General features: G+C 47.8%; 1 protein-coding gene across 1 annotated transcript in view; it reads left to right on the plus strand.

Annotated features, from left to right (window-relative positions):
* The first annotated feature begins 3602 nt into the window (after positions 1-3602).
* The window catches only part of LOC140198485 (complement C2-like), a 183207-nt gene continuing 159170 nt past the window's right edge, over positions 3603-27639 (plus strand). Inside the window, exons 1-4 of the mRNA XM_072259571.1 lie at positions 3603-3654; positions 12177-12434; positions 25124-25318; positions 26130-26312. Of these exons, the coding sequence (XP_072115672.1) occupies positions 3603-3654; positions 12177-12434; positions 25124-25318; positions 26130-26312 (688 nt within the window). The remainder of the gene's footprint in view (positions 3655-12176; positions 12435-25123; positions 25319-26129; positions 26313-27639) is intronic.

Consider the following 27639-nt stretch of genomic DNA (forward strand, 5'->3'; position numbering starts at 1 on the left):
CCAGCAGGTTTACAAGTAGATGATGGGGGTAACATGAATGTAAGGAAGGACAAGCCAATGATTTGGTACCGATGCAGACAGAGTAAACTTAAATTGTACCACAGAGGCAAGATTCAAAAGGGCAAAGAATGCAGGACTGAAAGTGCTGTATTTAAATGTGGTGGCATTCAGAATAAGGTGGTTGAATTCATAGCACAATTAGAGATTGGTCGGTTTGATGTTGTGGGCATCACTGAGTCGTGGCTGAAAGAAGGCCATAGTTGGGAGCTTAACAACAAAGCATATACTTTGTATCAAGAGGACAGGTAGGAAGGCATAGGTGGCGGTGTGGGTCTGTTGGTAAAAGATGGAATTACATCTTTAGAAGGAGGTAAAATAGGGTCAGAGAATCTTTGTGGGTACCGTTAAGAACCTACAATGGTAAAAAAAAACACGGGAATCATATATAGGCCTCTAAATAGTAGTGAAGACTTGGGGTTGAGTTTGCAAAGGGAGCTGGAAAAGGCTTGTAATAATGGTAATGACACAATTGTAATGGGGGATTTCAATATGCAAGGGGATTTGGGAAAATCAGATTAGTGTTGGATAGCAAGAGGGAATTTATTGAATGCCTATGAGATGGATTTTAGAGCAGCTTGTGCTTGAGCCCACTATCTTTGATTGGATGTTGTGTATTAACCCTGACCTTATTAGGGAGCTTAACCTAAAGGAACCCTTAGGAGGCAGTGATGATAATATGATTGAATTCGATCTGCAATTCGAGAGAGAGAAGCATAAGTCACATGTATCAGTATTGCAATGGAATAAAGGGAATTACAGAGGCATGAGAGAGGAGCTTGCCCAGGTGGATTGGAGGAGGATACTCGTGGGGATGATGATGGCAGAGCAGAAATGGCTGAAGTTTCTGGGAATAGTTCACAAGTCAGAGGATAGATGCACAGAAGAAGTTCTCAAATGGCAGGTGTAGACAACTGTGGCTACAAGGAAAGTTAAGGACTGCATAAAAGCCAAGCTAAGGGCATATAAGGTAGTAAAAGTGAGTGGAAAATTGCATGATTGGGAAGCTTTTACAATCCAACAAAAGGCAACTAAAGAAGCTACAAGAAAGGAAAAGATGAAATATGAGGGCAAACTAGCCAATAATATAGAGCAGAATACCAGAAGTGTCTTTTTTTCAATTTTATAAAGAGTAAAAGGGAGGTGAGAGTTGGAAAATGATGCTGGTGAGGTAGTACTGGGAGACAAAGAAATGGCAGATGAACTTAACGGGTATTTTGCATCCGTCTTCATTTTGGAAGACACCAGCAGTGTGCCAGAGGTCCATGGTATCGGGGGCAGGAGTGAGTACCATTGATATTACAAAGACAAAAGTGCTAGGCAAACTCAAAGATCTTAAGGTGGTTAACTCACCTAGACCAGATGGACTACATCCCAGAGTGCTGAGAGAAGTTGCTGAAGAGATAACGGATGCATTGGTCATGGTCTTTCAAGAATCACTTGATTCTGGCATGGTCCTGGAGAACTAGAAGATTGCAATTGTCACTCCACCCTTTAAGAAGGGGGGAAGAGAAAAGAGACCATAAAGGTTATAGGCCATTTATCCTAACCTCAGTGGCTGGGAAAGTGTTGGAGTCTATTATTAAGGATGAGATTTCGGGGGACTTGGAGACTAATGATAAAATAATTCAAAGTCAACATGGTTTCTGTCAAGGGAAATCTTGCCTAACAAATCTGTTAGAGATAGGAAGTAACAAGCAGGGTGGACAAAGGAGAGGCAGTGAATGTCATTTACTTGGATTTTCAGAAGGCGTTTGATAAGGTGCCACACAAGACTGATAAACAGGATAAAATACTATAGTCTTACAGGAAAGATACTGGCATGAATAGAAGAATAGCTGACAGGCAGGAGGCAGAGAGTGGGAATAGAAGGGGCCTTTTCTGGTTGGCTGCCAGTCACTAGTGGTGTTTCTCAGGGGTCAGTATTGGGACTGCTGCTTTTCACATTGTTTGTCAATGATTTGGATAATGGAATTGATGGCTTTCTGGGAAAAATTGCAGGTGATACAAAGATAGATGGAGGGGTAGGTAGTGCTGAGGAAGCAATGCGATTGCAGAAGGACTTAGATAAATTGGAAGAATGAGCAAAAAAGTAGCAGATAGAATACAATATTAGGAAATGTATGATAATGGATTTTGTTGAAAGGAAGACTATTATCTAAATGGGAAGAAGGTTCAAACATCAGAGGTACAGAGGGACTTAGGACTCCTTGTGCAAGACTCCCAGAAGGTTAATTTACAGGTCGAATCTGTGGGAAAGAAGTCAAATGCAATATTGCCATTTATTTCAAGGGGAATAGAATATTAAAGCAAGGAGATAACGCTGAGCCTTTATAAGGCACTTGTCAGGCTGCACTTAGAGTATTATCAATAGTTTTGGGCCCCATATTTCAGAAAGAATGTGTTGTCCAGAGGAGGTTCACTAGGATGATCCTGGGAGTGAAGGAGTTAACATATGAGGAACATTTGGCGGCTTTGGGCCAGTACTCACTGGAATTTAGGAGCATGCCAGGGGATCGTATTGAAGCCTATCGAATGTTGAAAGGACTAGATAGGGTGGATGTGGAGAGGATGTTTCCTCTGGTAGGGGTATTCAGAGCTGGAACAGCAGAGGAGACTCAAGGGGCTGAATGGCCTAATTCTGCTTCTATGTCTTATGGTCCGAGACCCCCACAACAAGGAAGATGGGAGTAACACACCCTGAGGGGAAGCTCATTGCATGGAGAACCGACCTGTCAGGACTCCCCTCCCTGCTGATGGGTACCCTCTTTTACAGGATGCTTGGGACATTAGGCACAGAAATATCCTGGATCACCACATTGGCGGCAGGATCCAGGTCTGCTCTGCCGATCTCGTTCCTCCTGAGATAGGCACCTGTGCCTCACTTGCATCGGTTCCTCCATAGACCGAGTGCTGGGTGATGAAGGAGAGGATGAGGTCAGATGGTGATTCAAAGAATAGGGAACGAGTGGGCTGCAGGGGAGATCTGCAGCCAGGAGATCTACCATGTTGGCAGTTTATGTGCAGCATCACCAAACCAACCAAACTGGGCTCAGAAGGTCAGCTCACATTGTGTAAAGAAGTCCCTGCAGCCATCAGCATTGCTAGGTTCTCTGCCTGGTGCCGGTTCTGGAACGGACACGGGAGCTGGTTCTCGTTTGGATTAGTGGCAGAGACTGTTGGTGCAGCGGAAAAGGATGCAGGGAGGGAAGTGGAAAGAGGGAAGGGGACAGATGGGGGAGAGGGAAAAAAAATTAAAAATTGAAATAAATGCGAGGCCAATAGGGCTGTTAACTAAAAATCTCAGACTGGTAGTTAAAATGCCAACACTGCATTTACGTACCAAATGAATACCTCTCCTTTCCAGCATCAGTCGAAACTAACTGGCTGCTTCCCAGACAAGGACGAGGATAAGAAGAGAGTATAAGTGTTGCTGTGCTTTTGGTTAAGTATTGACAAGCCTACAATGAAAAGCAGGGAGTTAAATCCCACCAGGATGAAACAGTAATTAGCTGGAACGTGCGTTCTTACTTGCACAATTGAGCATGGAGGCAGACCTGGGGCAACCTGACCTGGGGTCGGAGGCCTCGCTGTCATGTGAGTGTTGGAGGCCTCTCTTGTTTTGCTGATTTTTGTCTTGTTTTTGTTGCTTGTGTGGTTCTATTCTGGACATTGCAGCACATCTTCAGATTGTGTTGGTTGTTAATGCAATGTATGTTTCGATGTGCTTGTGATATATAACTCTGAACCTGTACTAGACCATAAGACATAGGAGCAGAATCAGGCCATTCGGCCCATCGAGTCTGCTCGGCCATCGCCGATTCGTTCCTCCTCTCAGCCCCAGTCTTCTGCCTTCTCCCTGTATCCCTTCATGCCCTGACCTATCAACCTCTGACATGAAGTCTTGGCCTCCATAGCTGCCTGTGGCAAAGAATTCCATAGATTCATCTCTCCCTGGCTAAAGAAATTCCTCCTCATCTCCATTCTGAAAGGCTGTGTCCTCTGGTCTTAGACTCTCCCACCATAGGAAATAGCCTGGACATGTTCACTCTATCAAGGTCTTTCCATAGGTTTCAATTAGGTCACCCCTCATTCTTCTAAATTCCAATGAATACTGCCCAGAGCCATCAATGGCCCCTGTGGCCATTCTCTCAATAATAGGTATACCATTTTGGATACTGTCGTGGGGGATGACCTCCCGGGGGAATGCCACCTAGACCAGGTTACTAGCACTGAGCATGGGTCCACGGTGCGGAAGGGAAAGAGGGTGAAGAGGGGAGTGGTAGTGATAGGGGACTCAGTAGTCAGAGGAACAGAGAGTAGATTCTATGGGTATGAACGGGACACTTGGATAGTATGTTGCCTCCCAGGTGCCATGGTCTCAGATTGCATCCACAACAGATTGTAGCCAGATGTCTTGGTACAGATTGGTACCAATGACATAGGAAGGAAAAGCAAAGAGGTCCTGAAAAGAGATTTTAGAGAGCTAGGTAGAAAGCTGAGAAGCAGGACCCCCCAGGTAGTAATTTCTGGATTACTACCTGTGCCATTCGCCAGTGAGGGTAGAAACAGGATGATTTGGCAGATAAATGTGTGGCTGAGAAGCTGGCACAGGGGCCGGGGCTTCAGGTTTTTGGATCATTGGGATCTCTTCTGGGGGAGGTATGACCTGTTCAAAAGTGACCGGTTGCACCTGGAACCGAGGGGGACCAATATTCCCGCGGGCAGGTTTGTTAGAGCTGTTGGGGAGGGTTTAAACTAACTTGGCAGGGGGTTGGGAACCAGAGTGAAGGGGCTCAGGAAAGGACATGGTTAAAAAAAACAAAGATAATGTGCAGTCAGACTGTCAGGAAGGGCAGGCAGGTGATGGGACTGAGTTGCAGCCAACAGGCTGAGTATCATTGTATTAGGGATGCAGAATCAAAAAGGGTAGCAAATAAGGTACTCAAGGTGTTGTATCTAAATGCACGGAGTATAAGAAATAAGGTGGATGATCTTGTTGCACGATTACAAATTGCCAGGTATGATGTTGTGGTCATCACTGAATCGTGGGTGAAGGATGGTTGTAGTTGGGAGCTGAATGTCCAAGGTTACACGTTATATCGGAGTGATAGGAAGGTAGGCAGAGGGGGTGGTGTGGCTCTACTGGTAAAGAATGGCATCAAATCAGTAGAAAGATGTGACACAGGATTGAAAGATGTTGAATACTTGTGGGTTGGGTTAAGAAACTGCAAAGGGTAAAAGGACGTTGATGGCAGTTATATACAGGCCTCCCAGCAGTGGCTGGGATGTGGCTCAGATTACAACAGGAAATAGAAAAGGCAAATCAAAAGGGTAATGTTATGGGAGATTTCAACTTGCAGGTCAATTGGGAAAATCAGGTTGGTAAGGAATCTCAAGAGAGTGAGTTTGTTGAATGCCTGTTAGATGGCTTTTTAGAGCAGTTTGTCGTTGAGCCTACTGGGGATCAGCTCTATTGGATTGGGTGTTATGTAACAAACCAGAGGTGATTAGAGAGCTAAAAGTAAAATAAACTTTTAGGAAGCAGTGATCACAATACGATTGAGTTCAACGTGAGATTTGACAGGGAGAAAGTAAAGTCTGATGTAGCAGTATTTCAGTGGAGTAAAGGAAATTACAGTGGTATGAGAGAGAAATTGGCCAAAGTAACTTCGAAGGAGATGCTGGCAGGGGTAACTACAGAGCAGAAATAGAAAAATGAGGAAGGTGCAGGATGTGGTGTCATCCGTTAGTCTCGCGAGACCATGGATCTGCGCCTGGAAAGTCTTGCTTCAGTCTGTGTTAGAGCAGCGTCTGTTGTGGCTGTAGAGGCCCACACGGGAGTGACAGTCTCAGCTGCACTGACTGCACTTGAAGGCGCTGTCCTCCAGTGTTAGTCTTGGTGCTGTTTTTCTGAAGAGTGTGTTTTTCTTCAGCAGCAAGCCTCAGCTTCTCTTCTCCTCTTTTTAGACCTCTGCATAGTTCCAGCCTCCAGTGAGAGTGATCGCTTGCGATGTCCCCCCACCTCTCGACGTTCATGTTCAGTGACTTCATGTCTCTCTTGCAAACGTCTTTGAAACAAAGATGGGGCTGCCCTTGTGCTCTCTTGCCAGAGGCCAGTTCCCCGTACAGCAGGTCTTTCGGGATCCTCCCATCTGACATGCAGTGTACGTGGCCCAGCCAGCGGAGACGGTGTTGTTGGAGCAGGGTGAAGAGGCTGGGCATCTGGGCGCAGGCCAGGATCTCATTGTTGGTGACTTGGTCAGTCCACGTGATGTCCAGGATGCATCTCAGGCTGCGAAGGTGGAAGGCGTTGAGACGCCGCTCTTGTCTGGAGTAGAGTCTCCAGGTCTCGCTGCCGTAAAGCAGTGTGCTGAGGATGCAGGCCCAGTAGACTGCAACCTTGGTGTGCATCGTCAGCTTTCTGTTCTCCCAGACTCTCTTTGTCAGCCTGGCGAATGTTGAGGCTGCTCGTCAGATCCGTCTGTTGATCTCGGGGTCTAGGGAGGGGCTGTCCGTGATGGTGGAGCCAAGGTGTGTAAACTCGTGAACTACCTCCAGCTCGTAGTTGTTGATCATAATAGCGGGGGGGTGCTCAACGCCTTGGCCCAACACGTTGGTCTTCTTCAGGCTGATGGTCAAGCTGAAGTCCTGGCAGGCTCTTGGGAAGCTGTCCATGAGGCGTTGCAATTGCCCTTCAGAGTGTGTTGCCAGTGCCGCATCGTCTGCAAACAACATGTCCCTGCTGAGTACTTCACGAACCTTGGTTTTCACCCTCAGCTGGGACAGACTGAACAGGCTCCCGTCCGATCTGGTGTGGAGGTAGATACCATCAGCTGATGTTCCAAAGGCGTGCTTCAGCATGACTGTGAAGAAGATGCTGAACAGGGTGGGGGCAAGCACACAGCCCTGCTTCACACCGCTGTGGATGTTGAAGGCCTCCGAAGAAGAGCCGTCAAACTGAACGACACCCTTCATGTCTGTGTGGAATGACTGAACTATCCTGAGGAGCCTCGGGGGACAACCAATCCTGGCGAGGATTTCGAACAGGCCGTCTCTGCTCACAAGGTCGAAGGCCTTCGTAAGGTCAATGAAAGCGATGTAGAGTGGTTGTCTTTGCTCTCTGCATTTCTCTTGTAGCTGTCGAAGGGAGAAGATCATGTCGATTGTGCAGCGTTCTGACCTGAAACCGCACCGAGACTCGGGATATACCCTTTCGGCTATTTTCTGCAGTCTGTTCTGGACCACACGGGCGAAGACCTTCCCAATGATGCTCAGCAAGGAGATTCCCCTGTAGCTGTTACAGTCGCTTCTGTCCCTTTTGTTCTTATATATGGTGACAATGTTGCGGTCTCTCATGTCTTGCGGCACTGCTCCCTCTACCCAGCACTGGCACAGTAGTTAGTGCAGGTGGTTTAGCAGGTTGCCCTTTGCACATTTGATAGCCTCTGGTGGAATGCCATCCAATTCTGGTGCCTTCCCAGTGGGCAGGCTGTCAATGGCTTTACTCAGCTCTTCGGCAGTCGGCAATGCAACCAGTTCCTCCATGACAAGCAGGCATTCCACGGCGTCTAGCACGCTGTCCGAGATGCTGTTTTCTCTGGAGAAGAGTTCACAGTAATGCTCCACCCATCTCTCCATCTGCTTGCCTTTGTCTTTGATGGTCTCGCCTGTTATGGTTTTCAATGGTGCTGTCTTGCTCTGGGTTGGCCCGATGGCTTTCTTGATCCCCTCGTACACTCAACGGATGATGCCTGTGTCAAATGATGACTGAATGCTTTCGCATAGTTGTGGCCAGTAGCCATTTGCACAGCGTCCGGCTGTTTCCTGGGCCTTGCTTCTTGCTGTCCTTGCCGCTTGCAGTGTTGCCTTGGTGGGGTGGCGTTTGTGCTCTAGTAGTACAGGATCGATGTATTCCAAAAGCAAAGAAAAACTGAAATGGCAAAACTGTACATCCGTGGTTGACAGGGATAAAGGTAATGCAAAAGCAAAAGAAAGGGCATACAACAAAGCAAACATGAGCGGCAAGGTAGAGGACTGGGAAGCTTTTAAAAACCTACAGAGGGCAACTAGGAGAATCATTAGGAGGGAAAAGTTGAAATATAGAAGCGAGGTAGCAAATGATATCAAGGTGGATGGTAAAAGCTTTTCCCAAACAGGAGAAACTCTGCACATGCTAGAAATGCAAGGAACACACACAAAATGCTGGAGGAGCCCAGGCAGCATCGACGGAAAGGGAACTCTTCAGCCCTGCCACAAACAAAAGAAAGCTCAAGACGCTGGGTATGTTGCTTTAGTCCTGCTGAGTTCCTCCAGTATTTTGTGTGTGTTGCTAGTAAAAGCTTTAACAAGTATGTGAAATGGTAAAAGAGAGATGGGAGTATTTAGGACTGCTAGAAAATGAGGCCAGAGAAATAATAACAGGGGGTAAGGCAATGACAGATGAACTAAATTAGTATTTTGCATCAGTCTTCACTGTGAAAGATACTCACATTGTACTTGATGCTGTAGTGTGTGAAGGAAGAGAAGTGGGTGCAGTTACTGTTACAAGGGAGAAGGTGCTCAACAAGCTGAAAGACCCAAGTGTAAGGGAGTTTCGATTTTTATGTTACTGCGGAGGCTAATTAAAATGGCGTTTTTGTTATGTTAATGTGGGGAATGCGGCTTTGTTGTGCTTTAACGCTGAGAAAGTTTGCGCTAGCAGCTTATTGTGGTTTAGAGGGTGATAAGAGGGTGCTATTAACCAATTGGGATAGTTGTTATGGTTTTGGTGTATTTGAAGATACTGTATGCGCGGGGTTTTGGGGAGAAGGCGGAGTGAGACAGAGGATGGACCAGGTGCTGTGAGTCCGCTAACGGGGTCGGACCCCGAGCGGGACGTTCGGCGAGGAGACGGAGATGGACTCGGACTCGTGTGGAGCGTCTGGTCGACCACCGTTGTTGGTCCCAGGCGGCCGGTCGAGGTGGTCCAAGGGGTCGCAGGGTGAAGAAGGTCCTTGAGCTCCAACGGTTTTTGTGCACGAAGAGATTGAACTTTGATAAGTGTGGCGCCTTTTATTTTCCTTTTATATTTTATTGTCTATTAATTATATAGTTCCAGTAATATCTATAAACTGTAAATCATTTAATTGCATCTGGTGTAATGTCTGTTATTTGGGCGGGGTGGGGTACCTCACACAGCATCCACACAAACGAATTACCCAGTTTGGCAGGGCCGAGGCTGTTTCCCTAGACGACAGCGAGCCGAGCGACCCTGAGGGTGGCCAGGGGGGCTGCATTGTGGGGGCTCGTCCGGGTTGCTTGAGTCTGTTGGTATGCTGTGTGGGTGCCCTGTTTAAATCTGTAATGTGTGTCTCTGTGGGTTATTTGCTGGTGATTGCTGTATGCGTGGTGGGTGAGGTCTTTGTTCGAGTTCGGGCTGGCATTGACGAGTTAGAGGTGGCACTCGGGGCTGTCCATGCAGTTGGGAGAGAGAGGAAAGAGTGATCTGATTTGGAGGTAGAGTCTGCGAATAAATGTTCTAGCTCTGGCAGGCTCCGCCTGGCACTGGGGATAGTGTCCACCCCAGGAGGGGCGGAGGCGTGCGAGACACGGGCGGAGCGGATCTCTCAGTTGTTAGATGAGTGGCAGTGCTTGGTTGAGGGAGAGCGACAGGGATTGGTTGAAAGTTTGAGTAGGCGGGCTGCTGACGGTGTTAGAGCTGTCAGGTTCAGTTACACCGTAGTGACAGCTGTCAGTTATTTGAAAGAGGGGGGAAAGTTTTCAGTGTGTCTTCTCTGGCTAGGAGGGCGGCTAAATTGCTTGTAGTGCCAGGGGGATCATTTCAGGGGATCAGTTGTTCAGCTGATCAGAGAGGTGTCGGGAAACTTAGTGGAGGCCCAGTGGGGGAACGGCCTGCTGTCTCTGGGGAAGCACGTTCCTAGCAATGTACCATTGAACTTCCGCAAGGAAAAGACCCTATTCCTGAAGGCTTAGAGGGACCCGGGGCACAGATCAAGTTGTTGTACAGTTCGTTTTAAAACCGGTGTCTGAAGCATTTATCCTTGACAACCACAAGGGCACCCGAGACTTTGGGTACCAGTGCCAGTAGTTATCCAGAAGACGATGATTGGTTAATGACCCTGGAGTTCATGGAGGCATTTTCTGGGCACCCAGCGTGTCGAGTTGCTTCTGAGGACGTGTGTAGCAGCTTTGAGCCAGTAGCGAATTTAAACGAGACCCAGCGGTGGTACGGCTTGGGGAAAGTAGCTGAGGGTGAGACCCACTTAGTAGATGCTCCGAACCACCACGAGGGAGGGGAGTTGACCGCTGAAGACACCTCAGTGAGAGAGAGGTCGCGGCAACTGGACCCTGGCGGCGTGGAAGATGAAGGCAGCGTGTGTGTGGATTATGCGATGTGGTTTAATGTGCTGCATCTGAGGGGTGGATGTTGCCAGATCCTGAGGAGTGCGGCTGTTGAGCCGAAGATGGCCTTTACTAGTTCCCTAGGATTCTTCCCATCCGAAAAGATGCCCAAGGGCATATCCGGAGCCCCTGCATCCTTCCTGCGGGGCATGAGGAAGACCATGGGGGAAGTGAAGGTGTGTGGAGTTTTGACGTATGTGGATGACCACCTAGAGCTTGGATTCGCCTGGGGGGACTATGAGGCGAGGCAAGTGGCTGAGCCCGGGCGACCGAAGTGAAGTGTCAAATGTGGAGGTGTTTTTGGCCGGAGGAGTTTGGTGCAATGTGAGGAAAATGACCCGACATACCAGTTGAACTTCCTGGTGTTGGGACAGACGGTGGTGGACCGGGGGATGGAAACCCAGGTCGTCAATCTGAATGAGACACAGGGAAGAGAAGGGATTTGCACCGCACTGCGGTCATATACTGACGAATTAATCCAGCCAGAAGAAACAATGACCCACCTTTGAAGGGATCAGCAGAAACTCAAGACGTCCATTCAGAACAGATTGGAAGATTTACAAGTTGGGGAAGATCAAGGAAGTGTTCTGACTAAGGTCAACAGAAAACCAAGAGCCCAGGGAGGGGAGTTTGACTACACTCCCGAGGAGGTAAAGAAATGGAGGACAGATCTCGGAAAAGGGAGGCGGACGCTTGAAAGGAACCTGAAGATGACTATCGCGAGTTTAAATGAAGTGGAAAAACTGAACGTTGACCTGGAGGACGCCCTCAGGAAGAAACAACCGGAGGCTGAACATCCTTTAACTGCTGCTTTTCAGGTCAGGGTGGAAGAAGCTGGTGGGGTAACTGCGTCCCAGATTGAGATGGCCAGGAGCCCTGAGTCAGAACTGCTGAGGCTGTGGCGAGAGTTGAAGGAGTCCCCGAAGAAGCTGACATCTCGACTGCAGGAGGCTGAAGGGGTAGCCCCAGCTAAATGTTTCAGTTTGGAGAAACCTAACCAGCAGCTACCGATCGAAGGAATGAGGAAGAATACGGATTCGAAGGATGATGTGCTGCACATGTGGTACATGCGGCCTTTCGCTAACTTCCCCGTGATTGAGGAAGAGACCTTTGGCCCTTCTCCCACTGAGTCAGGTGTAGTGGGGAGGGCTAGCTGTGGGCAGTCTGAGTTACGGCAGGATCAGGAAGGAGGAGAGGCGGGGCCCCGGACACGGGACAGGGGGCTCCGAGCTGTAGTGGTGGCCTGAGTGAGAGAGGAGTTGGCAAGCAGGCCCGAGGTATCCCTAGTAGTGTCTGAGCCTTTTGGGTTTAAGTGAGGGCGTACGGAGGTCTCAGAGGGTTAAGAAGCTCCCAGATAGGTTGGCCTATTTAGCGCCCGTGGGACAGGAGTAAGGTCCACTGTTTGGGGAGCACTGTCACTGTGTGTATCTGTGTATGTGTGTGCTGTGTGTCTATAGGACTGGGTGGCCAGTTATTTAGAAGTCATGAGGACATGACTTTATTTGGTGGGGGGAGAGTGTAAGGGGGTTTCGATTTTTATGTTACTGCAGAGGCTAAATAAAATGGCGTCTTTGTTATGTTAATCTGGGGAATGCGGCTTTGTTGTGATTTAACGCTGAGAAGGTTTGCGCTAGCGGCTTATAGTGGTTTAGAGGGTGATAAGAGGGTGCTATTAACCAATTGGGATAGTTGTTATGGTTTTGGTGTATTTGAAGATACTGTATGCGTGGGGTTTTGGGGCAGAAGGCGGGAGAGCGAGACAGAGGATGGACCAGGTGCTGTGAGTCTGCTAACGGGGTCGGACCCCAAGCGGGACGTTCGGCAAGGAGACGGAGACGGACTCGTGTGGAGCGTCTGGTCGACCACCGTTGTTGGTCCCAGGCGGCCGGTCGAGGTGGTCCGAGGGGGTCGCAGGGTGAAGAAGAAGGTCCTTGAGCTCCAACGGTTTTTGTGCACGAAGAGATTGAACTTTGGTAAGTGTGGCGCCTTTTATTTTCCTTTTATATTTTATTCTCTTTTAATTATATAGTTCCAGTATTATCTATAAACTGTAAATCATTTAATTGCATCTGGTGTAATGTCTGTTATTTGGGCAGGGTGGGGTACCTCACACAGCATCCACACAAACGAATTACCCAGTTTGGCGGGGCCAAGGCTGTTTCCCTAGACGACAGCGAGCCGAGCGACCCTGAGGGTGGCCAGGGGGGCTGCACAAGGATACATAAGTCACCCACAACAGATGAACTGCACCCTAGGGATCTGAAAGAGGTAGCAGGAGTGATTGTGGAGGCATTAGTAATGATCTTTCAAAAATCAGAGGACTGGATAATTGTAAATGTCACTCCACAGGAGAAGGAGGAAGGCAGCAGAAAGGAAATTATAGACTAGTTAGCCTGACCTGTGGTTGGGAAGATGTTGGAGTCAATTGTTATGGATGAGGTGATGGAGTACTTGGTGACACAGGACAAGATCAGATAAAGTCAGCATGGTTTCCTTTGACAAGATGCCACACGTGAGGCTGCTTATCAAGTTAAGAGCCCATGGTATTACAGGAAAATTACCGACATGATTCGAGCATTGGCTGATTGGTAGAAGGCAGCAAGTGGGAATAAAAGGATCCTTTTCTGGTTGGCTGCCAGTGACTAGTGGTGTTCTGCTGGGGTCAATGTTGGGACCACTTCTTTTTATGTCGTATATCAATGATTTAGATGATGGAATCGATGGCTCTGTTGCCAAGTTTGCAGATGATATGAAGGTTGGTGGAGGGGCAGGTAGTGTTGAGGAAATAGGTAGGATGCAGAAGGACTTAGACAGATTAGGAGAATGGGAAAGAAGGTGGCAAATGAAATAAATGTTGGAAAATGCATGGTCATGCACTTTGGTAGCAGAAATACATGTACAGACTATTTTCTAAATGGAGAGAAAATCCAGGAATCTGAGATGCAGAGGGACTTGGGAGTCCTTGTGCAGAACACTCTAAAGGTTAACTTGCAGGTTGAGCCGGTGGTGAGGAAGGCAAATGTTAGCATTCACTTGGAGAGATCTTGAATACAAGAGCAGGGATGTGATGCTGAGGCGTTATAAGGCACTGGTGAGGCCTCACCTTGAGTATTGTGAGGCTCCTCATCTGAGAAAAGATGTGCTGGCATTGGAGAGGGCTGAGAGGAGGTTCACAAGGATGATTCCAAGAACTTTTGATGGCTCTGCTCTGTACTTGCTGGAATTTAGAAGGATGAGGGGGGGATCTCATTGAAACCTTTTGAATGCTGAAAAGCCTAGACAGAGTAGATGTGGAATGGATGTTTCCCATGGTGGGGGAGTCCGGGACAAAAGGGCACAGCCCCGGGATAGAAGAGCATCCATTTAAAACAGAGATGCAGAGAAATTTCTTTTGCCAGAGGTTGGTGATTTTGTGGAATTTGCTACCACATGCAGCTGTGGGGGCCAGGTCATTGGGTGTATTTAAGGCCGAGATTGATAGGTTCTTGTTTGGATATGGCATCAAAGGATATGGGGAGAAGGCTGTGGAGTGGGGCTGAGGAGGGGAAAAAAGGATCAGCCATGATTGAATGGTGGAGCAGACTTTGTGGGCCAAATAGCATAATTCTGCTCCTATGTCTTATGGTCTTATAAACGCTCTTCATATGACAAGCTGTGTAATCCTGGAAGTCTGGTCTCTAGAGTCATTTTTCTTTGACAAGAGTAGGGTATTGCCTGTCCAGCAGTGTGGCTCTCACTCAGTACCGCCTTCCCTCAGTCTGACAGTCCCTCAACGCCATCTACCTGACAGTGCAGCACTTCCTTAGCATCTCCTGTCTGTCAGTGCAGGACACTCTTAATGCCACTCCTCAGAGAGTCTGATGATCCCTCGACCCTGCCTTTCGGAGAGTTCAACACTTCTAGAGGAAGTATTGCAGTTTTGTGCAGGTTCAGTCACCTACCTACAGGAAAGGTATCATAACATTGAAAGAGTACAGAGAAAATGTACAAGAATGTTGCCGGAACTTGAGGACCTGAGTTATAGGGAGGGTTTGAATAGGTTAAGAGTTTGTTCCCTGGAGTGTAGGAGAATGACGGGAGATTTGATAGATGTAGAAAAAAATGAGGGGTATAGGTAGGGTAAATACAAGCAGGCTTTTTCCACTGAGGTTGGGTGAAACTGTAACTAGAGGTCATGGTGAAAGCTGAAATCTTTAAGGGGAGCATGAAGTGGAACTTCTTCGCTCGGTGATGAGAGTGTGGAATGAGCTGCAGATGCAAGTGGTGGATGTGGGTTTGATTTCAACATTTAGGAGACGTTTGGATGGGAGGGGTATGGAGGACTACGGTCCAGGTGCAAGTCAATGGACTAGGGCATTTAAATGGTTAAGCACAGACTAGACGGGCCGAGAGGCCTGATTCTATTCTGTCGTGTTCTATGATACCCTCAGTGCTCCCCTTCTGGCAATTCAATACTAGTTGCACAGGGTCTCTCTGACAGACACTGCAGCACCGTATCACTGTAACATTACTTGTTAGATATCTCTTGGTCAAGTTGTGGATCACTGGAGGTGGACTTGCCTGCACTCAGCTCTAAGAGTGAGACCGACAATTTGGAATGTGCTGTCTATACGCTGCCTCTTTTCTGCTTCAGACACGAACCGGCTTTCAGATTCAGACCTGGGTTCCAATCCAGACGTATTTCTTCAACATGAGCCCCCCTGCTGGAGAGGCAGTACTGTACTCTTATTGAAGGAAAATGACTTCCAGAGGTGATACCTTTATTCAGCATGACGTCACGGACAGCCCACCCTGCAGGAAACTGCAAGAGTCTGGTTGCAGAACAGTCTCGACGTATACTCACACTTGTGAACAGCAACTTCAAGTGGAGAAATGCAAGTTTGTGACTTGGTTCATTAATCTCTTGCTGACCCTTCCACAATTTTCTACAGACTTGGCAGTCCATCAACATGTTGCAGTTAGCGGGACATTCTTGCATCATGGCCTCTATGCAAACACCAATGCCCTTGAACATTCTGTTACGTACCCCATAACTGGGTTGCCAAACCAGCAGAAATGGAATGCTCGTTGGAGTCTGGATTACTAGGAACTAATAAGGTTTTACTAAGGAAACAAGTAATACAGTACACTAATCGTAAGGATATAAATGTAATAGGTTAGCAATGATAATACACACATATACACAGAACTAGGGTAATAGGAATCAACCAAGCTCTATTGCAGTCGAGGGGTAAAATGATCAGTTTTAAGTAAAGCAGAGTTCAGTTCAGTTTAGTGCAGTTTGCAGTAATTGCTGTTGGAAAGAGAGAGAGAGAGTGGGAGATGCAATTGGTTTCAGGCAGACCTTTTGATGTCTTCTGATCCCGCTGTGGTCACCGACTGTGACCCCTCCGTTCCGGATACGATCGTTCTTCCGCGGTGAACCGGGCACCCAGGCAAGGGTGGACACACACCCAGGTTCCCTCCGATCGTACCTTTACACCCTGTGAGCCTCTGATCGGTTCCCGCGAACCGGTCCTCCAAACTCTCACCACTTGTGGGGGCACACCGCTCTTTCCAGGGTCTCGTGGTGTGTCTCGTGCCTTAGCAAACCTGCTCCTTTTATCCCCCTGCTGGAGTATCACCTGTCCATCAAACTTCAAACAGTTCAGGTTCAAAGCAACTGGTCTGTCAATATCTGAGTTGTGTTTCTTTCCCGTTAATCCTTCTCTTCTCTCTTACTAGCATTTTGAATGTTTCTCCATTGTTTTTCTTATCTCTCTCATTAGCATCACCCGTCCGGTACCTCTGCTTGGTGTCACACATGACAATTGGAAAAGTAGTGCTGCAACCCGGTCCACCATGGGTAAAGCCCTCCCCTACATGGGGCACCGTCAAAGGAAAACAGCGCATCATCTAGGCCATGCTCTCTTCATGCTACTGCCACCAGGAAGGAAGTACAGGAGCCTCAGGACTCACACCCCCAGGTTCAGGAACAGTAATTACCCCTCAACACTCAGGTTCTTGAACCAGAGGGAATAACTTAATTTCCCCATCACTGAACTGTTCCCACAACCCATAGACTCACTTTCAAGGACTCTTCATCTTATGTTTTTGATAGTTATTGCTTATTTATTATTATTATTATGCAATTTATTTTGACTCAGCTCAAGCTACAGGCATTGCTAAACACACTCATTTGTCAATTGCTGGGAACTTTCAGACTATTCTAGTGCTGTTTAGTATTGTGGCTTTCTAAAGATTTGCAGTGTAGCCCTAATTGTTTATTCACTGTAGTGACTTTCTGAAGTGTAGGGACTTTGGGATGCCACCAGTTGTAGATATTACTACTGGGGCTGTGTATATCCTGTTTATGTTCCAAAGTCTTTCAATTTCCTCTTTTAATTCAGCATATTTCTGATGTTTTTTCACTTACTGATTTCAAGTCAAGTCAAGTCACTTTTTATTGTCATTTCAACCATAACTCCTGAGGGAGGAGAAGATGGCGGCGCGATGCAGCGTGCGCGGCCTCTCCGGTGAAATGATATCGTATTTGTTAAATAGGGGCCGTCCACAATCCTGATTTGTTGGAGACGGACGTGAGAAACACGGAGGAACATCTGAAGAAACTTCTGAAATGCCCGGTTTGCTGCCGCTGCTACTGTGCGATCGAGAACCTCCAGAGGGGAAGGCCCCAAATCCTCGGCTTTGCCTGTTGCTGGTGGCCGGGGCTGGGGTTGAAGCACTCGGCAGAGGTGGTGTTTGGTGCTCGGTGTCAGAGGACTGGTTGGAGGCTCGAAGTTTTAGGACGGACAGAGTCAGACTGTGGTCGGGTTCTTCCAGGATGCTGTATCGGCAAGTTTGCGGCGCTGGAAGCTCATAGCAGGGAGAGTTTTCTTCCTTTTACCATCTGCGTGAGATGTTGGGACTTTCGAGAGACTTTGAGACTTTTTTTTACCGTGCCCATGGTCTGTTCTTCTATCAAATTACGGTATTGCTTGCACTGTTGTAACTATATGTTATAATTATGTGTTTTTTGTCAGTTTTTCAGTCTTGGTCTGTCTTGTGTTTCTGTGATCTCACACTGGAGGAACATTGTATCATTTCTTAATGCATGCATTACTAAATGACAATAAAAGAGGACTGCTTGTCCTCATAATCTAATCAATCTAATCTAACTGCTGGTACAGTACACAGTAAAAACGAGACAATGTTTTTCAGGACCATGGTGCTACATGAAACAATATAAAAACTACACTGAACTATGTAAAACAACACAAAAACTACACTAGACTACAGATGCAAACGCGAGGAAATCTGCAGATGCTGGAATTTCAAGTAACACACACAAAAATTGCAGGTGAACGCAGCAGGCCAGGCAGCATCTATAGCAAAAGGTACATTCGACATTTCGGGCCGAGACCCTTCGTCCTGATGAAGGGTCTCGGCCCGAACTGTCAACTGTACCTTTTCCTGTAGATGCTGCCTGGCCTGCTGCGTTCACCAGCAATTTTTATGTGTGTTACTAGACTACAGACCTACCCAGGACTGCATAAAGTGCACAAAACAGTGCAGGCACTACAATAAATAATATCGTGTAGAGGGCAGTAGGTTGGTGTCAGTCCAGGCTGTATGTTACATGTGTTTAGAATGGCTCTATCTATTAAATGTTGTTCTTACTTGTTTTTTCCTGTATTATTATGGTTGTCCGGTTTATCCTGGTTATTATGGATTGTCTGATCCGTAATTGTTACAACATGCACCCAATCACGCCAGCTTCCAGGCTTCGGACCTCCTTACTCCCCGGCGGACGGATAGCTGGCACAACCCCTTGAAAGATTCAGGACCACCTGCTCACTGGCAGTCATGTTTTGGATGCCAAGAATTGAATATTTAAGGAGCACCTTAACTGAAGTTCAGTGCTCAATCATAAGCCTTACCGGTGATTTTGTCTAGCGTTTTTGTGCTCAGTTCCTGATCCAGTTTGATACCATGTCTCGATCCTTGCTTTGGGTACTCCAGCATTTGGGTCCAAACCATTCTCATCAAGGGCCCTCGTCCCAGTACGATTGAGTCAACGTGGACCCAGCAGGGTAGCGAAGCCCTTCGTCTGCTGTGGCCAGCCCCAGTGAGAAAATTTCAAGATAGAGCCCGGAGGTACTTGACCTCCAGGTCTCCATGTGCCAGGTATTGCAGGGAGAAAGGCAAAGTCCCTCGCTCTGCGGGGCCGGTCCATATTGCAGCCGCAGAGAGATTCAATGGTGACCTGGTTTCTTGCTTCCCATCAATGCTCATTAGTGTTTGAACTTCAGCCATCCCTGTCCCCTTGGAGCACAGAAATGTGCCTTTCATTATTTCTCTCTTGACTGGCAAAGTCCTGGCCTGGGCCATCGTACATTGGGAGTGAGGGTCAGAGATTTGCTCGGTTTCGGAGAAATTCGTGGCAGCCATGATGAAAGTGTTCCATCAGTCCGCCAGAGCCAGCCCAGCCTCGGACCACCTGTGGAAGATTCCACAGGGTGGAGGGTCAGCAGCCGAGTACACAATTTAATTTCGGACCTTGGCCCAAGAGAGTGGCTGGAATGGGGGGATCCCTGACCACGCTATACCACCACTGACTCTGAGATGAAACGCAAGATGCCGTCATCTGGGGGAACCAACAGAAGACTTGGAGGTTCCGATTGACTAATCCATTCGTCTTGATAATCATCCGGCACAGCATAAATGAGATTACGTCAAGAGGTCGAAGAGGGCTTGCCCGAGTCGGGCCTCAACACGTTACTGTCCCATCCCTGATCGTGGACCAGGACCAGCCCGTCTCCTGCTCAGCCCATGCAAATCGGCTGCATAAGAATCTCCACCAGAGAGGTTCTGGCATTGGAGTCAAGGTTGCCAAAGAGGGTCACTTGCGGGTCGGATATACAAAGCTGCAGCTGTCGGGGGAACTGTTTAGACCGTCTGGTGTCGGGAGGACTGTGACAGTAGCACCCACTCCCCCCAAAGTCACAGATCTTCATGAAGCACTGAGGGTGGAGGTCTCCTGTGGTAGGAACTGTCAACAGGTGAATGCTTTTTTGGACCCTGAAGCAGCTGGAAATTTCCTGGACGTGGGGACCGCCTGTCAGCTCAGTGTACCGCTGCCGGTGTGAGCCAGCCCATGCCCACAACTGTCCTGGATGGCCGTCCACTTGGTTCCAGGCAGATACGGCCGCAGACACTGGTTTTGCCCATGAGGATAGAGGATTGTGTGGAGGACATTGGTCTCTATATCACTGAGTCTCCTCACACACCCTGACCCTTGGGCCCTCGTGGCTACCCCAGCATAACCCTTCTGTAACTGGAAAGTTGCTGCAAGAAGCTATGTTTTTGACCTGGTGTTCCAACCTTCAGACTCTTCCAAGACCAGCAGTCAACAAGGAGACGAGGTAGCCTGGAGCTTTCAGGAAACCCAGCCCTGCCTTCAAGGGAAGACAAGCCGGCCCCAGCTAATAGGCCCTTGTGAGTCCCAACCCGGCCCAGTCAGGGGTGCGCTGGATCTAGTCTCAGGAGCATGCCAAGGAGATGCACGAGCAGTCCAGAACTCCAGCAGCGAAGCCAAAGGGCTCCAGTTGCCAGATCCCATCTAAAGGAAGGCTCCAAAATGGAGTCCCTTGGAACCTAGTCCCAAGAGCACAAAGACCATTTGTTGCACCTCACAGCCAATGTCTGAGGAGACAGACGAGGATTTGGACTTGAAGATGGCCTTTGTTTTTACTAAACGCGCTTGTGGACCTTTGGGGGAGACGCTGGAGTCCACCACTGCTACCGACAGAGTCTCTGGAGCTGTCCTTGGAGGAAGGTTCAAGGGTAATTGCAGCACTCAAGCTGGTAGGAATCCCTTCTATCTACAAGGATTTAGAAGAGGTCTACTGTAATGGCAAGGCCTTGACTCTTCCACCGTACCAACCCTCTGACTATCCCGGTACTTGCCCTCAGTGGGGTCGATCGTACGTGCTCTCAGGCCCAGAGAGAAGCTCTTTGGAGGCCCTTGCTCTGGGATTCATTCGACCCTCCACCTCTCCATACAGAAGAAGGATGGGAGACGATGGCAATGCATTGATTATAGAGGGCTGAATTGCATAACGGTCAAGAACCTTCCACTCATGAACTCTACCTTCAAGATTCTCCAAGGGGCAAGAGTATTCTCGAAGCTGGACTTGTGGAGTGCAGACAACCGAGTTGGCATGAAGGAGGTAATGAGTGGAAGATGGCATTCAACACACCAACAGGGCACTAACCCAAACCACTATTTCCTTTTTTGGCTTCGTCTTCTCTAATGGCAATCTGAAGATGCATTCTACTAAGATAAAGGCAGTCAGGGATTGGCTGCAACCTTCCAGTGTGAAACAAGTCCAACAATTCCTGGGATTTGCCAACTTTTACCAAAGGTTGATCAGAAACTTCAGCTCATGGTGGCTCAGCTGGCTGCACTAGCCAAGAGATCCACAGGCCCTTTTGTTTGGGCTACCATGACAGAGGCTGCTTTCGCAGAGCTCAAGCATCTGGTAGACATTATTTACTTGGATTTCCAGAAGGTGTCCGATAAGGTGCCGTGTAAAAGACTTATCCATAAGATAAGGATGCATAGAGTTGGGGTGATGTATTAGCATGGATAGAGGACTGGTTAACTACTAGAAAGCAGAGTGTTGGGATACACGGGTGTTACTCTGGTCAGCAATCAGTGGTGAACGGTGTGCCGCAGGGTTCGGTGCTGGGCCCATAACTGTTCCAGATATGCATTAGAGGGGTCCGAGTGTAGTGTATCTAAGATTGCTGAATTGAGTGGAAAAACAAATTGTGCAGAGGATACGGAGAGTCTGCAGAGAGATATAGATAGGTTAAGTGAGTGGGCAAGGGTCTGGCAGATGGAGTACAATGTTGGTAACTGCGAGGTCATCCACTTTTGAAGGAAAAATAGAAGAGCAGATCATTATTTAAATGGTAAAAAAAATTCAGCATACTGCGCAGAGGGACTTGGGAGTGCTCGTGCATGAATCACAAAAGGTTGGTTTGCAGGTGCAGCAGGCTATCAAGAAGGCAGATGGAATGTTGGCCTTCATTGCTACAGGGATTGAATTTAAGAGCAGGGAGGTCATGCTGCAACTATACAGGGTACTGGTGAGGCTGCACCTGGAGTACTGCGTGCAGTTCTGGTCTCCTTACTTGAGGAAGGATATACTGGCTTTGGAAGAGGTGCAGAGGAGGTTCACCAGGTTGATTCCAGAGATGAGGGGTTAGACTATGAGGAGAGATTGAGTCACCTGGGACTGTACTCGCTGCAATTCAAAAGAATGAGAGGAGATCTTATAGAAACATTTAGAATTATGAAAGAGGTAGATAAGACAGAAGCTTGAAGATTGTTTCCACTGATAGGTGAGACTAGGACCAGGGGACATAGCCTCAAGATTCGGAGGAGTAGATTTAGGGGGAGGTGAGGAGGAACTGTTTTTTCCCAGAGTGGTGAGTCTTTGGAATTCTTTGCTAATGAAGCAGTGGAGGCTTCCTCAGTAAATATATTTAAGACAAAGTTGGATAGATTTTTGTATAGTAGGGAATTAAGGGTTATGGAGGAAAAGACAGGTAGGTGGAGATGAGTCCATGGCCAGATCAGCCATAATCTTATTGAGTGGCGGAGCAGGCTCGACGGGACAGATGTCCAACTCCTGCTCCTATTTCTTATGTTCTTATGTACAACAGCTCCCATTTTGGTTGAACCTAACCTGGACCTTCCCTTCATCATGGAGGTGGTAGTGCCAATTTGCTGGGCAATCGATGCTCTTGTTCGCAAGGCCCAAGCGCAAAGGGGAGATTCCTAAGAACGGTCCTCCAGGTCAGCTGTTCGTCCCAAGTTCCGTTCTATCCCAGCTACTCCAATGGACACATTCCTTGAGAATGGCCGCTCACCTAGGGATTGCCAGGACCCTCGAGTTTATCAAGTGGAGGTGGTGGTGGCCTGGAAGAAAGTTCGGCAGTACGTTCAGGCATGCAAGGAGCCGCATAGCCGACCTCATGGGCTTCTCCACCGGACAGACCGTGGGCGCACATCTCCATAGAATTGGATAGTCTACCATCTGTGGCGGAGACAGCTGAAATGGTCCTGCACCAGGTCTTCAGGATTCATGGTTTTCCGGTGGACATTTTGTCAGATTGCGGTCCGCAATTCACATCACGTTTCTGAGGGATGTTTTGCGAACTGATTGGGGCAACAGCGAGTCTTGCCTCTGGGGTTTCACCCACAGTCCAATGGCCAGACGGAGCAGGTGATCCTGGACAGGTATATGGAGCTCAGAAAAATAGAGGGCTATGAGTAATTTCTAAGGTAAGGACATGTTCGGTACAGCTTTGTGGGCTGAAGGGCCTGTATTGTACTGTAGGTTTTCTATGTTTCTAACCAAGATATGGAACATACCTTAAGATGCCTGACCTCTGAAAGACTGAACAAGTGCAGCGACCATTTCTTGTGGGCAGAGGTTGCCCACAACACGTTATGCATTCAGCGCATGGGATATTCCCGTCCGAATGCCAGTTTGGGTATTCTCCGCCACACTTCCCTTGGCGAGAGGGTGAGGTTGAGGGTTCCTGCGGCCAAAGATCTCACCCAAAGCTGCAAGGAGAGATGGACTAGGGCAAGGGAGATTTTGCTGGCTTCTACTCTGAAGGCTGAAATAAAGACTAACCACAAGAGAAGAGGGGCCAGTTTTGCCGCCTGGGCAACAGGTCTGGCTGTTGACTCAGAATTTGCCTCTGAACGGAGTCCAGGAAATTAGAGCCTGAGTTCATTGGACCCTTCAAGATTTTCAGGAAAGTAAACCCGGTGGCCCGCACCTTGCAACTCCCCAAGACCCTCAAGACCAATCCCACTTTCCATGTTTCCAAGATAAAGCCTGTGAACACCAGCCCGTCAGCCCCGCCACCATCCAGGTTTGTTGATGGGGAACAGGTCTTCACCGTGAGAAGAATTTTGGATTCAGGAACTGTTCAGGGTGTTCATCAGTTCTTCGTGGACTGAGTGGGATTTGGACCCGAGGAACGGTGCTGGGACGCCTTAGATCTGGCGCTCATCTGCGTCTAGGGTGATTGTCTTTCCGAGCAATCATGTTTTGGGTGCCAAGAATGGAGTATTTAAGGAACAGCTTAGCAGAAGTTCAGTGCTCAATCGTCAGCCTTACTAGAGATTTCGTCTAGTGTTACGTTTTGTGCACAATTTTCGATCCAGATTGAAACCATGCTTCAGATACTCCAGCGTTTGGGTCCAAATCATCCTCGTCAAGAACCCCCATCACAGTAATAATGGATTGATCATAATATAATTTGTGGGATTCTGACTCTAAAACTACATCAGGCTTATATATAGCAAGGCATGCTTTCTTCTGAGTTTGTATTTTAAAGCAAGATTTTGGTGAATGGTGTTTGCCACTTGATTGTGCCCGTGTAAGTAATCAGATTGAGTTAAACTGCTGTAGGATCCTGTAATATGTTGGATTCTTTCTGTTTTTTTAAAAATCATTTTCTGCATTTATCATCTTGAATTTGTTGGTCTTTTATTATGTATTTTTAATATCTTTCTTGTTAACCACCTGGTCCTGTGTTGCCTGAAGGAACCCTTCTGTTTCTGGGAAGAGGTCTCCAACTCTGAGCGAGGCACTTGACAAAACACAAGGGGCCATAAAACAAGAAGGAACAGAAACTAAACACAACAGGCAACATGGTAAACTTTCGATGGGGAGAGTGAAAGCTGGGAGAAACGGGTGGAGTCCGGTTGGATCAATGAGTGAACAAGGACTGTGGATGAGAACTGGGGCTTAATAGGCTGCCGGTGATGAATCTGGAGTGAGTGGCAGGTGAATCCTACTAGCTGGGTGGAGACTGGGAGGTGCCTGCAGGTGCAGGCTGGGAGGTGTCAGTGGGAACAGACCTGGCAGGTGGCTGGGCAGTCAGTGAACTGACTCTGGAATCTGTTACACAGTACTGCTCTATGTAACAGCCTCCAGCCCAGGTCCCCAACATACAAGGGAAGGATCACCGCATGTGGAGACCTGGTGCTAAAACAGACTGCCACGTCATGTCCAGATGGCAGCTGAGGGCGAGGAAGTGAAAAGCCAGTGCAAGAACTGCCTTGGCCCATCGCAAAATCAGTGGGTGAATATCTTCCGTGAGTCAGCTCATGGTGTGTGGGGCCAGCTCCCGAGAGAAATCTCAGCTGACAGAAATTCCACAATGACATTAGAATCAAAATCAGAATCAGGTTTATTACCACCAGTTTGTGTTGTGAAATTTGTTACCTTAGCTGCAGCTGTTCAATGCAATATATAGTATATAATAATAATAATAATAATAATAATAATAAATGAGTACATCATGCAAAAACAGAAATAACATATATTAAGAAAGTGAGGTAGTGTTCATGGGTTCGATGTCCATTTAGGAATCAGATGGCAGAGGGGAAGAAGCTGTTCCTGCCAGTTCCAAGATTCTGGGCTGGGGTGGGAGGGATGTTGGGGGTGGGAGGGGGAGAGAAGAATGGGTCCTGTAGGCTGAATGGCTTCACCTATGTCAGTTCTTTGACCCCCCCCCCACCGCACCCCGCCTGCATTTCTACCTGTTCTTTAATATTCCAGGGGTTACACTAACGTGTTGTTTGCAGGAGAGGAGCAGGTAACCTGTGACCCCAACATTCACATCACTGGAGGGTGGGTCATCAAGTCCAAAGGCAATAATGTGACGAGTGTGGCAACGTTCCAGTGTCCAGATTGGCATTATCCCTGGCCAATGTCCACTTCGAAGTGCCTTAACAATGGCAGATGGAGATTCTACAACGAAAGAACATTCACCTGTAAAGGTATGTATACCTTCTGTAAAGATACCATCTGTAAAGGGACAGTAAACATCTGTTGATTGCTTTCCTGCACTCTCCCACTGCCTTACTCTCTTGGGCATCTTCACTCCTCCTCTACACCTCTGCCTGACTCTCTCCTTCTCCCTGTTACTTTTTTATCCCTACATAACTCTCCCTTCTTCCGTATTTTCTACATCTCTTTCCCTTTTTCTCTTTCCTATCCTCTTCCCACTTCCTTACCTTGCTCTCCTATCTTCACTTTTCTCTCATCATACTACACTGATTCCTCCCTCTCTGTCCAGCTCTCTACTCCCCCCTGACTCCCCTCTCCTGCCCTGACCCCCGTCTTTTCTTCTCCCCTGCCACCTCACCCTGGCTTGCTCCCTAGAATGAGTCTAGGGAGACTAGGGTTGGGTCCAATGTCCAGAAGGGAAAGAAATGATGCTATTGTGGTTCTGGGTTCTAACATCACCGTCCCATGGGCCAGGTCTACCGCTCTCTCTTTCTCTAAGGTCCCATGGTGCATGGGCTCCCAACAGCGCTTGCCAGAGACATCATCCTGGGCTGTCTTTCAAGTTATCCCTAGGAGAGCCATCTTTAAAGATCGTTCCTCTCCCAGAAATGAGGGTTTTGGAGCTATTGGCGATTCAGTAGCTCTGGCAGTTTATGGGATGGGGTTGCTAGCCCCATGTCCAACTTCCTCCTTTTGTATCTGGACTTGGGACCCTCCATGGCGGAGTTAAGTTTGCCATTCTGACCACATCCAATTGCCAAGCACTGCCTAACCTTTAACATTGGCTTTCACCATTCTCAGAGTTAGAATGTCCAGCTCCTGTACTCGAAGATGGAACTGTCTACCCCGGGAACTTGTCCTTTGCGCACGGACAGACCGTTTCGTTCGACTGTTACGATGGGTACATTCTCAAAGGTTCACAGAAGAGAACGTGCATGAAGAACGGTCGTTGGAATGGGACCAATGCTGTCTGTACCACGGGATGTAAGTTCACCGTCCATAAAGGTTGGCCCTGGAAATATGCCACCATTGAAGGAATATAGACAGGATAAGTGAGTGGCAAGTGGGTGGTAGGGAAGCAAGAGGGTTCAGTTGAAAGCCCAACGTAAAGGTAGTCCCCAAGTTACATATTGATTCATTCTTGAGAATTGAGCCTACTCTGACTACCAAGTCATGCTGACAAAGGTAGAACTGTGGATGTGGTGTATATGGATTTTAGTAAGGTGTTGGACTAGGCCTTACTAGGTAGGCTCATTCATAAAGTCAGAAGACATGAGATCCAGGGAGACTTGGCTGTCTGGATTTAGAGTTATCCATGGGAAACAGAGGGTGGTTGTAGATGGAGTGATATCTGCCTGGATGTGCATGGCTAGAGGTGATTCAGGGGGATCCATTGTGAGACACCTGCTCTTAGCGATTTTTATAAACAGCTTGGATGAGGAAGTGGAAGGGTAGGTTAGTAAGCTTGCAGATGACATGAAGGTTGGTGGAGTTGTGGGTAGTATAGAAGGCTGTTGTAGGTTACAACGGGACGTTGACAGGATGCAGAATTGAACTGAGAGATGGCAGGTGGAGTTCAACCCCAAAAAATGTGCAATGATTCATTTTGGAAGGTCGAATTTGAGGCAGAGTACAACTTTAATCACAGGACAGTGTTGAGTAACAGAGAGATCTTGGAGTCCACGTCCATAGATTCCTCAAAGGTGCTACACACGTTGATAGGGAGGTTAAGGAGGCATATGATGTGTTAGTCTTAATTATAGATGTTGCAGCTCTATAAAACCCTGGTCAGACCACACTTGGAATATTGTTCAGCTCTGGTCATCTCGTTATGGAAAGAATGTGGAAGCTTTAGAGAGGGTGCAGAGGAGATTTACCAGGAGGCTGTCTGGATTATAGAGCCTGTCTTATTGAGGATAGGTTGAACGAGCTAGAGCTTTTCTCTTTGGAGAGAAGGATGTTGAGAGGTGTCTTGATAGAGGTGTACAAGATAAAAGCCATGGATCAAGTGGACAGCCAGAGACTTTCTCCCAGGGCAGTATACAAGTGGGTGACTGGAGACTGGAGGAAAGTATAGAGATGTCAGACGCAGTTTATTTGTACCAAGTGTGTGGATATTTGGTGGTGGTATTAGGGACATTTAAAAAGCTCTGAGACAGGCATGTTGATAGGGAGGTGATATGTTGATATGATGTATGAAAACGGAGAGCTGTGTGGGAGGAAGGCGTTGAATTAAACTTGGAGTAGGTTTAAAAAGTTGGCACAGCATAGTGGGCCGAAGAGCCTATACTGTGCTGTAATGCTCTACGTC

This window comes from Mobula birostris, chromosome 5, assembly GCF_030028105.1.
Source record: "Mobula birostris isolate sMobBir1 chromosome 5, sMobBir1.hap1, whole genome shotgun sequence".
Taxonomy (NCBI): domain Eukaryota; kingdom Metazoa; phylum Chordata; class Chondrichthyes; order Myliobatiformes; family Myliobatidae; genus Mobula; species Mobula birostris.